The sequence below is a fragment of the Caretta caretta genome, chromosome 2 (assembly GCF_965140235.1).
Source record: "Caretta caretta isolate rCarCar2 chromosome 2, rCarCar1.hap1, whole genome shotgun sequence".
Classification (NCBI taxonomy): Eukaryota; Metazoa; Chordata; order Testudines; family Cheloniidae; genus Caretta; species Caretta caretta.
The window spans coordinates 136,843,396-136,859,067 of record NC_134207.1 but is presented as its reverse complement, the minus strand read 5'-3'; the positions used below and the strand labels follow the sequence as shown (position 1 = coordinate 136,859,067).

General features: G+C 41.9%; 1 protein-coding gene across 3 annotated transcripts in view; it reads left to right on the top strand.

Annotated features, from left to right (window-relative positions):
- The first annotated feature begins 45 nt into the window (after positions 1-45).
- OTULIN (OTU deubiquitinase with linear linkage specificity) overlaps positions 46-15,672 on the top strand; it is a 53,204-nt gene continuing 37,577 nt past the window's right edge. The window contains exons 1-2 of one of the 3 annotated variants that reach the window (XM_048839626.2): positions 46-236; positions 9,535-9,765. In XM_048839626.2, the coding sequence (XP_048695583.1) occupies positions 220-236; positions 9,535-9,765 (248 nt within the window). In that variant the 5' untranslated portion in view covers positions 46-219. Of the gene's footprint in view, positions 237-6,598; positions 6,628-9,534; positions 9,766-15,672 lie in introns of those variants that run through there. The other 2 variants (XM_075125439.1, XM_075125440.1) reach the window with 2 other exon arrangements.

Here is a 15,672-nt window from a genome sequence, read left to right as displayed (position 1 = left end):
ACGTCACGTCAAAGATAATTACATGGGCAGGCGTTGAAGTATGTCCCGTCGCAGGCGATGAAAAAGCGAAAGTGAAAGCGACTGTATCGAAACTGGTAGGAATCTGAAGCACCCAGACAAGACAAAGCGTGAAGAAAGATATGTTCCTGTTTACAACTGACATGGTGATCTAGGTTGAAAAATGGAGGTAATCGCAAGCCTGAACAGCAAGGAAGGCCGATGGAAAACCAAATAAGGTACAAAACGACCTCTGTTTTAATTCTCCAGAAGGGAAGAGCTCAAAAAGGGGGGAAGGATAGCTCAGTGAGTTGAGCATTGATCTGCTAAACAGAGGGTTTTGAGTTCAATCCTTGAGGGGGCCATTTAGGGATCTGGGCCAAAAATTGGGGATTGGTCCTGCTTTGAGCAGGGGGTTGGACTAGATGACCTCCTGAGGTCCCTGCTGTTCTATTCTATGATCTGCAACTGTTTTGGTCTGAGAATCAGGTTGGAGTCAGGAAGAAGGAAGTGTGACAAAATTACCCAGGATGGGAGCAGAGAGATAAATAAATCGGAGTCAGCTAGCAGCTAACTCTCTGCAGCAGTTTGATTTAAGTATAAGGGAGAATTTTATACTTTTAAAAAGCAAACAATTTTAGTCTCAACTATTAAGAAATAGATTGGATAGCCTAATAATGAGGGTCTGTGTTTGGGGCTGAAGTCCCTTGTCTGAGCAAACGAAGACATTTTGGGAGGGATTAAACCAAGCAAATATTTATTATGATGCCAAGGTGGTTTTATTTTTAATTCCAAATTTACTACACCCTCAGGATAAGGAGCCAAGACTGTCTACGAAATATTTTACTAAAGACTCTTATCTGCCAGTTTTTTGAAGGAAACATTGGATTTAAAGAGAGATCAAGGGAAGTAGATGAGAAGTAATTATTGAAGAGACCTGTGCAACTTTTTTTTTTGGTGGTGGTGGGGGTCTGTATTTCCCTCTGAGGGTCAATGTTCCCTCTAATTTTTGACTGGCCGTGTGCGGAAAAAATTTCTGTGCAAATTTTTATGCGCTCGGTGTTTTGCGTGTGCACGGGGTTTAGGATCTGTGTGCGGGCGCACATGTGCACAGCTTAGAGGGAACAGTGCTGAGAGCTCTTCTTCTGTTTTAGTATCAATTAATGCTAACCATGGCTTTTTATCGGGCTATTTCTAGTTTCACTCTCTCTCCTGCAAGTGATTGTGGGTCTGTTTGGGAGTGAGGCTGGAACTGAGTGGTGCAGCTGTTGCTGCTTTCTCTTTGTTTGATGTAAGGTTTGGGTTTTTTTGTTTTGTTTCGGATTGGTGTTGGTTGTGGGTGTAGTTTTGGGGAGTTTTGGCCTTGCAGGCCAGCCTTGCTGGCACTCCTTTGACTCCCCAGCCGTGGGGTGCAGACACCACCCATTCTCACAGGTGGTAAGGTTCTTGATCTATGGTGATGATTGGCAGAGCTCACCTTCAAAAATCTGCTTCCATGAAGGAGTGTGCCCTGGCGAGGGGAAAGCAGGTCACTTGTAAGAATATAATGTATGCCTCTTGCATGAGCAAAGCTGTTTGTTAGCACATTGAGCCTTGTTAATCTGGTTGCTGTGTGATGGATACCTGTGTGTCCTTGTTCTGCCTCCCTCTGTGTTAGCTGTTAGCATTGCCATTTCTCACGTGCTCCCTTTCATAGGGAATTGAGCTGCTGACCAGAGATTTTACAAGATATGGTTAGGTCACTAGTCCCATTAGAAGAATCCCTTCTAATATATAAAGTCCCAGCAGCTCAGCAGGTCCTGTTCTTTCATAGAGAGGTTATCAAATACTGCCTCTAAATCTTTGGAAAGTTCCCTTAAGTATAGAATTGGTGATTGACAATATTTTGTCTGTGGCTGAGGCTTTGGCTTGCTTCTAAGTGGGAGCCTGACGTGTCATCAAGCAGCCTTCTGAGAAGAACCAAGCAGCCACTAGGAAGAATGCACCTGGGACTGAGGTGGCATCTATGAAAGGCTCTGGGCACATCTGTGAGTCACCTGAATGAAGTCCCACAGTGAATACAAATACTAACAGCAGAGGGAACCCTATGCTTTGAAGGTGCTGCAAAGTGATCATTTTAGTCTCTGGAGTTGGGGAGCACAGTGTTCTATGAGCAAACCTAGCACATTCTGAGCAGGCTGCTGAGGGGTGTGGGGATTTCCCAGCAGCCACTATCATCCTCCCAGTCCTCACAGCCTCCCCCCCCCCCCCCCCCCCGTTAGTCACTTTGCGGCTACCTTCCTTAATGTTCCTGAGACGTAGTGACTGTGGGCCTGGGACCAATGGGGATGATGACCTCATGGACCATCTGGGTCCTGAACTCAAGATGCCATTAGCTGTTTGCTTAATGAGAGCAAGGGTTAACATGGGTGGACATGAAGGGTATGTTTTCTAAACCTAACCTGATTTTACTGTCTGCTTGGTATACTGTGAGACATGTTCTATCTGAGTTTGACAAGATAGAAAGTGATGACCAAAGTGCATGTTCCCTTAATCAGTAGTAATGCCAGGGGCTAGTGACCATGTGGTTTATTTCCTTTTTAGTTGGATCTCTGGATTTCTCTGTCCCGTCTCTCCCTTTCCCCCCATGATGCATGCTGATCCAGTGGACAATCTAACATGTGGGTCGCTGAATATCATTGGGTGCAGGGATGTTTAAATCCTATGGCTTTTTAAAAATATTTGTCCCAGAAGAAGGTTGACACTTCTTTTTTTGCAATAGATGCACACAAATGGTGGCAACTGAACTGACTAACTTGCCAACTGGAAGGGAGAGGTTTTTCTGTGCCCTGTATCCACAGTGACTGCAGGCGTTGTATTTCTTTTTAGTGTTCCATATTGGCTTGGAAACACAGTGTAACATATCTTGTGACTATTATCTTGGATAAAGTGAAGATATCCATGTTGAAGAGCAGAAAATATCAACTGGCTTGCTTCATTATTAGTGATGCTCTTTGTTGTTTGCTTTTTTTAAGACTTTTTGCATGATCTTGATAGACTAAGCTTTGGTCCATTGAAAATGAACCTTATCATGTTGTTGATTAGAGACTTGGTTTGAATTTGGCATTACGTTGTTTCTGTATTTTATGTTCTGACTTTATTAAGCAGTTTTTTAAAAGTCTGTCCCTATATATTATGTAATCTAGGCATTTACAGAAGTTGAATCTCCACCTTGATAGCTATTCCTGTATTGAACTGACACTTGAAATGTAATTATGGTTATAGACTTTTGCATAGGTAATTAACATCTTTTTAAAAAATTCAGTCACTTTTTCTTAACACTCCTCCTCACACTGTTACCTGAGAATCTGATTGAGGGAGCCCTTGTTATTGTTTGAGATGGGGCTTTGTAATGCTATTTTAAACTTCATAATTTTTTTCAGTTACAGAAAATAAACATTTACATTCATAAAAAAATTGATTAAAGAAAGCTTAATTTAAGTGTTCCTAGGATCACAAAGTGTCAGATAATCAATTGTGTACTGGTAGTATTTATTTGTTATTTAATGGCATTAGGTAACTTTCCACACACTATGCAAGGGAGCAACAGAGAAAACGGTCTCATCCGTCACTAAATGAAAACTTGTCTTGTATTTGATCTTTGATACCTTTGAAAGCTTTATGAGAGAGAGGGATGGATGGTAAGGAGTTTTACTGAGGCCTCGATTGCTGCAGATTCAGCCCAGATTGACAGCTGTTTGATGTTTCTTGTGTAAATTAAGTTTGGCGTTGTTACAATTCTAGAAGACCAGTATCCCTATCACCAAAAACTACCCTCACAGTTAGCAGTCTCAGCAGAGGCCAGTGATTTAATGGTAAAGAAGGCTGAATTACCTTGTCCCTTGAGGGGCTTCCCTCCAGGTTACAGCACAATGGTGGAGGAGTGCTCTGCCTATGTATGTGTTCGGTGGTAGAAGACTTTTTATTCTAAGACTGGAACTAAAATTAACAAGTGGTACAGGGGTAGCTGACTTTTCTCCTGGGCAAAATGTGAAATCCTCAGGCCTAACTCAGGAACATGATCAGGCATCTCATTTGCACATTGAGTGCACATTTGCCTATTGTGGACTGCTACTTAAGACAGTGATTTTCTCATGGATTAATTCTCTTCCTAACCTCAATTCTAAACCCTCCCTGTAGGGAGCATGAAAAGTAACATTACAGCAGGTTAAAAACAAACCATCCTTACTTCAATGACATGAACGGGGCATCTGCTTGGTTATGTTCTCTGTTTCTATCTATTTTTATTTCCTCTCCCTCATTGTAGCAATTTCACATTTAATACCAACCAATCTTCTATTTATTATTTCTTCATTTCTATGTTTGCTTCTCCTCCTGGTTTTGTGTTAAATGGAAATTTTTTGCGGTCCTCTGGGGGAAGCTTGAAACGTGTTATATTTAACACAGGGGTGAAGAGGGCTTGAACTGAAAGTTCCTGAAGAGGGGGAGGTGGTAGTGTCCGGGATCACTGGATAGCATGTTGTATTTTTGAGAATACTTCCCATGAGCAGAAGTGATCAGTTTTTCAGATTTTCATTTTGTTTAGATTATAACAGTAGTCAACATGCTCTCTTTATCTGTCCAGTTCTTACCCTCTTCTTTCAGAGCATGAGAATCCTGGCCAGGTATGGTCTTCTGTGGGAATAATATGTGAAGAGGCCGTAGGGAGAAAGAGACATTTATTCCACCCACTCCTCTAACACAGGCTGTAACTCATCTCTCAGCTTGCAGCTGCCAATAAGCCTGAAGGATGCCAGAGCCGCCCAAAAAGCATAGCTATCAAATTTGCCGAAATATGCAATCCAGCTGCAATATAACACACACACACACACACACTAGGTCATTGCGGTTGCACTAGCCATGGTTTGGAGACCATAGATATGACAAGAAGGACCCAACCAGGGAAAACACAGTCTGTGGCCACCCACTGATTTGGACTTTGAAGCCAAAATGAAATTTTTTGGGGAGGTTTAGTTTATGTGGGGGCAGAGAAGACTAATTTCATCTCTTCAGAGAAGGAATTAGGTAAACTCTACCATATATAAAATAAGTAATTACACATTTATAATTGGTAGAACATCTGCCATACAAATTTGATCACAAAGCACTTTATAGAATTTTCATAAATGATCCCACTTTAGAATAATAAATAATAGCGGGGGAAAGAATTTGCATAGTATATAGCAAGGGAAAACAGATACTTGTAGCTAAGGTGTGAAATGATTGCAAGCTGATGAAGGAGAGAGACACAGGAAGGCTTTTTTGACGGCAGGAGCAGCAGAAGTAACCTCACTTGCACTGAGAGAGGCAAAAAATGGAGGATCAGAGAAGTCTGGCGAACTACTGATGGGCATAGTCTGAACCATGTTAAGTGAAATCCTGAAGATGTACAGCCTGCTAGGTTAGATGCTAATACCAAGCAGGCAGGGTGGAGAACTTAGGGTTAGATTACTTGGAGCTCCTAGAACTGCATTATCAAATTCCTCCTACAAGAACATAAGAACGGCCATGTTGGGTCAGACCAAAGGTCCATCTAGCTCAGTATCCTGTCTTCCAACAGTGGCCAAGGCCAGGTTCCCCAGAGGGAATGAGCAGAACAGGTAATCATCAAGTTATCCATCCCCTGTCGCCCATAAAGATAGATTATTGTAATTGTTTAAACTATTCCATGGTGAGAAATGTCCACTCTTTCACATTCCATTGCCCATCCATAAGTTCCACCAAGGAAGTTCAGAATATTAAATAGCAAATTGTCAGTGTGGGTAGAAAGTACTATATATCTTTAGCACAAAAAGTGGAAGGCAAATCTTTCTGGAAACAGTTCTGCAAATTCTGTCAAACTGAAAAATAAAAAGGGAAAAAAAGTTTGTATAAATCACAAAAACATATAATGTATCTTGTATTGTACACTTTGTATCCGTTGGTGGGTATTTCCCATCTATTTTCTCTCAAGGGCATTCCCCAGAAGTCATAAGCAGAATTAGTCACTCCTGGAGCTTCGAACTGTGCTCCACAAGACTTTAAAGCAACTTTTAAGTAGTGTACAGGAGCCAGTTCAATGAGGAAGAAAAAAATCTGACAAGCCGTGAGATGGATTAAATAAGGTAAAATTAAATAATCAGAACTACTAGTTTCTTTGCTGGGTGTCATTTTAAATGAAAGCTCAGGCCTGTGTGTCCACTAAGCAGAAACTGACAAGTACAGGATGCTGACTCACTGAAGCTATTGTGGTTTTATTTTGTTTATGAGAGAGCATCAGAGCTACAAAATTAGCCACAGTATTCTGTTGAATTTTACATTGTGTAGCATTGCATGTGTAAATTTCTTAAACTTCAAAATGGTGCTAAAGCCATTCGATGAGTGTGTGAGCCAATCCCTCTTCCTTAACTTTTACTAAAATCAAATGAGACATTGCAACTAACACCCAATTCATTCTGTCTATTCTGCATAGATATTCAAGCTTCCATGGAAATGTTCACAAGAGAAATGGCTTGTCTGTGGGTCATTGACCAAAACTGAGCTCTCCCCACAAAAATGTCTAGTGTTGGCTGCTGCCTTTCACCCATCAGCTGTCTGCATGTCAGTGGCACTGTATGTATATAAAGCTTGAGTTGAGACAGTCAAGATCTCTGAGATAAAGTATCGTGCTTCCCTACAGCTGTACCAGTTAGCTAGAAAACCAAGATTTAAGCAGCTGCGAGCACTTGGGCAAAAATGTATTACCACAGTATTTATTTCAGTTCTCATATCACTGATTTCTTCTTTCTGTCTTCCTCTTCCTAATTGTGTGTGGATTTTCTTTTTTTAATGTATGCTGTGGTATGTACTTTTATTAGTGACGGCAAGGTCGAACAAGTGTGCCTTGCACTTGGAATGGAAGATGGTGAAGCTTAAAATAGTTCATAGATTCTGCCAGTATTCATTCCAGTCTTGGATTAGCCTCCAAGAAAGGTGTCTCCTGCATAAAATAATTATTTTTCCAGTACACAGTTGCATTGCATCAGAGGAGCAAGGTTATAATGGTCCTCCTCCTGGTGTTTTAGATGATTTTTTTAGGCATTGTAGACCCAAATCCTTAAGCATTTTGAAGGTAAGTGCTGAAATCTTCAACTAGATAGGATATTATTTGGCTAGCCAATGTAGTGATTTGAAGATATCTTTGAAGTTTGCACACAGTATTAGTTGTAGTTTCCTGTGGGCTACTGTTTTATGCCAAAATAGACTATGGTGCTGTAGTCCAGTTGGGAGGTAACAAAGGCATATATTATTACCAAAGCCAAATCATCCGCCAGTATGGGGGGGGGGGGCAGACTCCCATTCAGCTGTAAATGGTGGAATCCTAGGAAAAACGTAGGGCTGGAAGGGACCTCCAGAGGTCATCAAGCCCAATCCTCTAGGCTGAGGCAGAACCAAATAAACCTAGATCATCCCTGACAGACGTTTGTCTAACCTGTTCTTAAAAACCTCCAGTGATGAGGATTCCACAACCTCTCTTGGAAGTCTATTACAGAGCTTCGTTACCCTTATCATTAGAAAGTTTTCCTAATATGTAACCTAAATCTCCCTTGCTGCAGATAAAGCCCATTGCTTCTTGTCCTACCTTCAATGGACACAGAGAATAATTGATTCTCATTGTTTTTACAGCATCCCTTAACATATATGGAGACTGTTATCAAGTCCCCCTGTCAGTCTTCTTTTCTCAAGAATAAACATGCCCAGTTTTTTAAATCTTTCCTCTTTGGTCAGGTTTTCTAAAGCTTTTATCATTTTTGTTGCTACCCTCTGGACTCTCTCCAGTTTTCCATGTTTTCTAAAGTGTGGTGCCCAGAACTGGACCCAATACTCCAGTTAAGGCCTCACCAGTGCTGAATGGAGCAGAACAATTACCTCCCACATCTTACGTGTGGCACTCTTGTTAATACACCCCACAATATTAGACTTTTTTCGCAGCTTGCATCACATTGTTGACTCATATTCAATTTGTTATCCACTGTAAATCTGAAATCCTTTTCAGCAGTGCTACCACCTAGCCAGTTATTCTCCATTTTGTAGTTGTGCATTTGATTTTTCCCTGAAATTGGCCACTCTCAGAAATCCCAGAGCTCCTCCGCACCCAAAAGAGCAGTGTTCCCTAGTTTTACCTTTAACCACTGTTCATTTAAACTACACAGCCCTTGTAATTCAGTGAAAGAAGGTTTATTTAAGAACGAATAGAGATTCCACTAGGAACAACAGAGAATGATGGAAACAAATGATTATAATACAAACAAAATCATAAAACACGAACTAGGGCCTACTCTTTAAAAGTTCCTTTTCTATCTAATAAAGTAGATTTCAGTCTGTTGCAGAGCTGGCTGGCTTCCCAGGAACCAGGATCCAAACTTTCATGAAAGTTGCTTAACAAAATGAATGGATACTGTGCTTAATTATCTATGAGATGACAACTCCAAATGTGGAATTACATTTCCATACATTTAGTTTTAAACAATTTTATTCTTTCCTTTTTTATTTGTTCTGCATGGTTTTTTTAGGAGTGTTTTTTGCATTTATTCATTCCACTTTAAGGGTAAATGAAATAGTATATTTGGTTTATTATTCAGTTATTGCAGACATGATGAATTTGTACAAGAATAGTGCTATCTTAAATATCTGTTCTAATAGTGTTCTGTGACCAGTAATAAACACCGAATTGCCAAATGGCGATTGTTCAGATCTTTGGTGTGCTAGTTAATGAGATAACTAGCAAGTGAAAAAGATTACCGCACACATTGTGTATAGGGTTGCCAACTCTGACTGAAGCTATTTCAGGAGCTTTTTTTCCCCCCAATATGACATAATGTCATTTTCTTAAAATATCCTATTAAAAACTCCTGGATTGCTTTCAATAGTCACCAGGAGATTGATGCCAATTCCAGGAGACTCCCAGCTAATCCTGGAGGGTTGGCAACCCTAATTGTATATGTGGCATGTTCACAACAGTAGTGAATGGCAGTCTAATCAATGCAACCACTAACAGCAGTTAGATTGACTTACATTTCAGAATTTGTGAAGGAATAACTTGAGTCAATTAAACACAATCAGTGCCTTGTGTAGGCCTGGGTGTCATGTGGGGATAATTCCATAAAGAATGAGCAAAAAATTTGCAGATACAATCTTTCATGGTAACCAGGTCTCAATATAGTAGATTTTATCAGTGACAATATAGCAATATATTACTAGTGTAAAAAAAAAAAAGTATATTCTTCTCTTTTACAAGTAAGAAGAATTACCTAGCTTGCATCATCCTGCAGATTTTAAAACCCTACTTATTAATGAGATACTCAATATTACATTTGGACAGCTGTCAACAACTTAGCCTGTACTCCTACATGTGTGTTACTGTTAAAATGCTGGTAATAGAATGGCAATAAAGACTACGTCTTAAGAAAATAATTAAAATCTTAGAAGATGTTGACTTCGATAATTCTAATGGCACTGAAATATAAATGTTATTTATAGAAACATGGGAAACACTTGGCGAAGTTGGGATGGCTGCCAGAGAAAGAGTAACCCAGAAGTAGCGAATGGTGAACAGAAACCCACGTTAAAACAGAGGACTAGGTCAAACAGTTGTTCAAACCAAGAAGTTCCACAGGAGAGCAATCTACAGTCATGCAAAGGGGAAGCAAATAGAGATTTAATCCAGGAAAAGCAAGATGGTAACATTTCTGAAGACTCTGACAAATTAAGGTAACGTTTTGGGTTTTATTTTATATGTTTCAGATGGCATTGCCTTCTGTTTGAATGTCTCAGTATATTCAAAGCATTTTTAAAAATGAATATTAAAAAATAACCCAGCACCCTGTATTTGTCTAAACAGATAAGCACATTACTATTTTACAGAGGATAGTGCCATCCCAGATCACTTTGACTTCAGATATCCTTATACAAGTGTCCTCCTCTTTAAAAATTGTGAGCTACATATGTGCTAAATGCTACTGTGTGCTAGATGTATACCCATTCTCTAGTTATTGAAGTTCTTTTCTCTTTTTCTATATGAGAACATTTTCAAACTATTGTATAAGTATTTACTCCTCTTTTTATTCTCACCTATATTATCTAGAAAAATTGTATCCCTTTGAGGGAAAAAGATACTGCATGAAGGCAAAAGTCTTTATTCCTTTCTACCACCAGTTTTCAACTTTGTGGGTGCTTGTGAATTTGATGCTTGTGAAAGGAATAGGATTTAAAATAGATCTGTACATAGAACTCATATAGCCGGAACAATGGCTGTGCAAATGTAGATTTACCAGTGTTGCCCCCACCATAGGTGTTGGAACTAGGGATGTTAGGGGTGCTGCTGGATAATAATAATGGATATAACCCATTATATCCAGGGTTTACAGTTTGGTTCAATGGCTCTCAGCACCCCACTATAAAAATTGCTTCAGCATCCCTGCTACACACTTCAATCCTAGTGAACTAAGTGGTCCAGCTCTAGTACTGAGAATAATGCACTATCTGACCCTTTGATTCTTGGCCTCTCATCTTAAATTGCCAATGAGGATCCTAATTGTGATAGTTTTTATGATGCAAGCACCAGTTCATTAGGAACTAGACTAAGTCCATTAACTCACTTTATATAGGACACAGAGTAGCCATCAGGTTTCGGTCACTACAAAGGTTGGCTGCGTTTGAACTGGGGATCTATAAATGAAAGGTTTCATATCCCATGGCAAATCTGATCAAAATGGTGGGTTTTTTTTAGTTTTTCTCTCAAAAGTTACATTTCTCACTTTTTGTCTATTCACACTGATGTCCTCATAATTTTTCTTCTCTATTTAACAGTGTAGGCCCTGACTGTATTCAAAAAAATTTTGAGCATAATCCTGACTTGTATTTGTAGTTCCAAAAAGTATTTATTTTATTAGTCTTTTTTTTTCTATTTATGACCTTCGTTCGTGTGTCTTTTGTTTGTAATGTTATGAGTGTGGTCATTAGTGTTTTCGGTTTTATATTATACAGTCCTTGTGCAATATTCTCATTGTCTTAGCAGAAGAAACTCTTGGAATACTATACTTACGAATGGATAGCTCATCTCAAAACATTTGAAACAATTTGCTCTAAAGTGAAAACGTTATTTAGTTTTGTGTTTTTTCCTTTTCCTCCTCTGAATATTTTCTCCCTATATTTTAGTGTTTATTTCCCCTAGATTTCTTCAGCATGTTTTTGCCCAGATTAATTCTACATTGCTATAGAAAAGAGTATTGGACTGTACATAGGCATTAACTCCTTTCAGGGTTCTCAGGACAAATTTTTTGGTGACGTCAGAGTGTGGCCATCAACTCTTGCTGGTGGTCGCTCTCACGCTTTTTCCTAAAATACTTAATTAGCTTTAGGAAAACCAAATCATTGTAACTTACTTATTGCGAGCTAATAAGTCTGTTGTGAAAAGTGATATTAACAAACATACAAGTATCACTTCACAGCAGATTTACTCAGCCCTGGCAAGCCTGGGTTCAAATTAAGCCCTGGATGGAGGGTCATGGAAGGCAGTGGGGGCCAGAGGAGATCGGGGCAGGGGATAGGCAATGGAGGGGCTGGAGCCTGAAGCCCTGCGGCCAGAGCAGGGATCACAAACTCAAATCACCATGAGGGCCACGTGAGGACTAATACATTGGCCCGAGGGCTGCATTACTGACAACTTTTCATATAAAGATACAAAAGCCCCCCGCCCCCATTCCACCCCTTCCATGAGGCCCCACCCCTGCCCCGCCTCTTCCCGCCCCTTCCCTACCCCTATTCCAACCCCTTCCCCAAATCCCCACCCCTGCCCTGCCTCCTCCCTCCTGGAAAGCGTTAAGCGCTGCCAAACAGCTGTTTGGTGGTGGAAAGCGCCTGGAGGTTGGCAGAGGAGCGGGGATGCGGCACACTGGGGGTACGAGGAGGGACGGGGAGCTGGGCGGGCCGCAGCAAATAACTCTGTGGGCTGCATGCGGCCCACATGTTTGAGACCCGTGGGCCAGAGCCTGGGGCCTGCCTCTGCGCAGTCAGAGCCCAGGGCTGGAGCCCAAAGCCCTGCAGCCAGAGCCTGCCACCCCACCATGCCTGGGGTGAAGCTGAAAGCCTGAGCTCTACTGCCCCTGAGTCGGTAGGGAACTCACAGGCTGCCTGCTCCTACAGCAGTGTGCCCCAGGTGACTCCAGAAGAGAGCAGGGCCCAACCCCTGCTGTTGGCTCCAGCAACCAACATCAAGGCGATGCATCCAGGAGCACTGGGGAGGAGGAGGGGGTGCTACTTTGCCCTCTTCCCCCACCCTTTCACCACTGCCCAGGAGAATGTGGCTGCAAGAAAAGCCGCTGGTGGCCGCATTTGAGAAACACTGTTTTAGACTATTAGAAATCACTGGTGATGTCACTGAAAAAGTGATTTCCTTAACATTTCACTTTCCGGTAAAGGCTGATTTTTTTTCTACGTAACCTCCATTACTATATTACTATGGACATTACTACAACAATTTCTTATGGAAATAATAGCATGGGCTTTCTATAATCTTTTCAGAGTATTAGTTATTTCAATTTATCTTCTTTCAGTCATAGATGTCAAAGGAATTACCATCACTAATTTTTTTCAACCTATATAGGCTTTTCATAATTTTCTCTTATTATATCGAGTTGCTGCCTCTGCTTTTATCTTAGATTTAATTTCTCTTTCCTTTTCAGGCACACCCCATTCAAATACCTGCTAACTATTCATGTCTCCCAATGATAAATGATATGTACATTTAGCTATTTCACTCTTTTTTTCATGTCTCCGATAAATTCTTGTTAATTTGGACTGCTTCTGTAGTCCCTTTCCATTTCTGTGTATCTTCCTCAGAAATTGCCTAAAACTGAACATGTGCACTGCGCAGTGGAGAGGGGCAGTTCCTTTGTTATGCCATTCTGCCGTTATGTACTGCAGCCCAGGCTTGCATTTGCATAGCACTACAAGTGTTCATCTGCCTCCCTACCCCCTGCTGCATCCCAGGTCTGGCTTGAATTGTTTCTCCCCAGACATATCAGGCTCTGTATTACCCAGACAGGCTCTCATTCTAGTCCTTTCTCATTTTCCTTTATTCAGAGCACTCTTGTTTTCTCCTACCCCTGCGCTCTGCACTCCTGGGGGAATTCTGCGCCATTGCGCAATGCAGAATTTTGCAGAAATTAACGTGCACACAGAATTTCATTCCCCCCACAGAAACGGGCTGCAGTGCTGCTGGCCGCCACTAGAGGCTGCTGGACCCAGCAGAGCCCAGCTCACACATAGAAGACAAGGCCGGGGGGGGGGGGGGCGGGGGAAGGGAGCTAGAGGGTTCCTGGCAGCTGCAGTTCCCAGCACTCCGACGGAAGGAGATGGCAGCGCGCAGGAAACTCCATGCAACCCTGGGACCAAGCATCAGGCTGTTTCTCCCTCTGGATCTCTGGGGGGGAGGGGGTTCAGGTATCTGAGCAGGGGGCCCCCATGACTGGTCTCTGGGGGAGAGGAGGTTTGGGTGTGTTGGCTGGGGGGGAACCCTGGCTGGGCTCTGGGGGTGGAGGGCTTGTGGGTGTCTGGCCCCCCTACGGGGCTCAGGGGGCAGGGAGGTTGTGGGCATCTGGCCCCCTTGCTGGGCTCTGGAGTGGGGCAGAGAAACAGGAACTGGGCTGTCATAGGGGTTTCTTTAACACTCTATTCCTGGGGGATTTTTTGGGTGTGTCTGTATTGTTACAGACATACTTGCTGACAGATATTTTGAAATAAATTGCCAAAATAATTGAAACTGGTGTGATTATGTAGTGTTATTTTGACAAATAAAATGTGAAGAATTTTAAAATATTGTGTGCAGAACTTTAATTTTTTGGCGCAGAATTCCCCCAGGAGTAACTCTGCCTGTGTGCATGTGTGACAGGTGTGTGAGTGACTCAACATGGTTTCCCCTTCTTCTGCGTACCCTGAGCCCATGGGAAGCTGCATATGGCACCCCACTGCCTCCATCCCTGCCCAAGCTTCTATATCCCACCTACCTGCTCCCTCCTGACTTCTATATTGCCCGCAAGTCCTATCTCTTTCTTCACTACCCACCTGTGAAATTGGTATGGCCCAACTCCTTCTGGGCTGCCTAGCAGCATCTTAGCAGGGCTGATGATATCACTGGAGTGGGCGGGGAGGAGGAGGAAATGGCCATTGTCAGCATGCATGTGCTGAAGGCAGGGCATGGGAGTGAGCTAAGGCGATATTAATTTAACACTAGGCATTCTGCACACTTGCTATAGGAGAAGTGGAGGAAGGGAAAAGAGACATTTTTCACGCATGCATCAACAGCTGAGCATGATAGAAGAAGAGGCTTACTGTATACTTGTGGTTCAGGAGTGAGATAATGTGCATCTTCTGCAATCACTTTCTTTGATGTTGGGGTTGCTTCTGAAGTTGCACGTCTGATGCAGGGACACTGTAGATCACAGGCAAGGGGTGATGTTGGTGTATTGTTTTCAAACTGCTCCCAGCACAATTTGCTCCAGATAGTAGTTACTGATCTCTAGGTACTGGTTTTTGCCGCCCTGTCATAATTTGTAGTCTGGCTAACAATATAAGAACGGTCATGCTGGGTCAGACCAATGGTCCATCTAGCCCAGTATCCTGTCTTCTGAGAATGGCCAATGCCAGATGCTTCAGAGGGAACGAACAGGCAAGCATGGAGTGATCCACCCCTTGTCCACTCCCAGCTTCTGGCAAACAGAGGTTAGAGACACAAGGATGGGGGCACTCCAGGCACAATTTGCTACTATTGTGAAATCTCTATTTTAAATTTAGACACAAATAAAGAAAGGTATTTTTGCAGTTTGGAAATGCATTCTACAGAGCTAAACCTCAGGACTATTATATATAAAACCCTGAATGGAGATGATATTCTTTATTAGTGTCTTTCCTGTATAGATTAGGCCAAACAATTTCTATATTAAACAAACACTTAACAGACACAAAACATTGAAAACAGCATAACAAATTGTAAACAGTATTTGGAATACTATGTATACTTTTTAAACACAAGCTATTAGGCAGAAAAATTATCTTTGTTCCTTATACAGACTTCCCCCTTTCTCACTGTTACACATATTGAACAACTAGTTTTCAACATAAAATTTGCAGTTCTGCACACATGAACACACTTCCCTCTGATCTTATTTCAGAGATATTGTCTCAGGCCTTTTCCTCACTGCTAAAACTGAAGTGCCTTGACCTCACTGTGTTTTTACCTCAGAATAGCTCACGTACCTTAGTTACTTTGAGGTTAAAAAAAAAATCACCCTTTTTAGCAGTGAGGAAAGGGCATAAGGGCTAGATTCATACCGGGACTTAGGCATTGTGATGCTGAGCATCACAACACCTAATTTTTAAGTGTCTAGCTAGAAAATCACAGGAACAACACTGCAATTCACAAAAGCTGAGTTAGGTGCCTGTGCTCCCTATATAATGAATGGGGACAAATTGTCTTCTAAGAACGTGATTCACAAAAGCCAGCTCACTAGCTGTATTCCCCCAATGTAGCCAATGGGAGATGCCAGTGAGCGGCACGTGTCCCAAGCCTTGCCCCTCTCACAGAAGTTGGGACTGCAAGGAGGCACCTATCCATGCGAG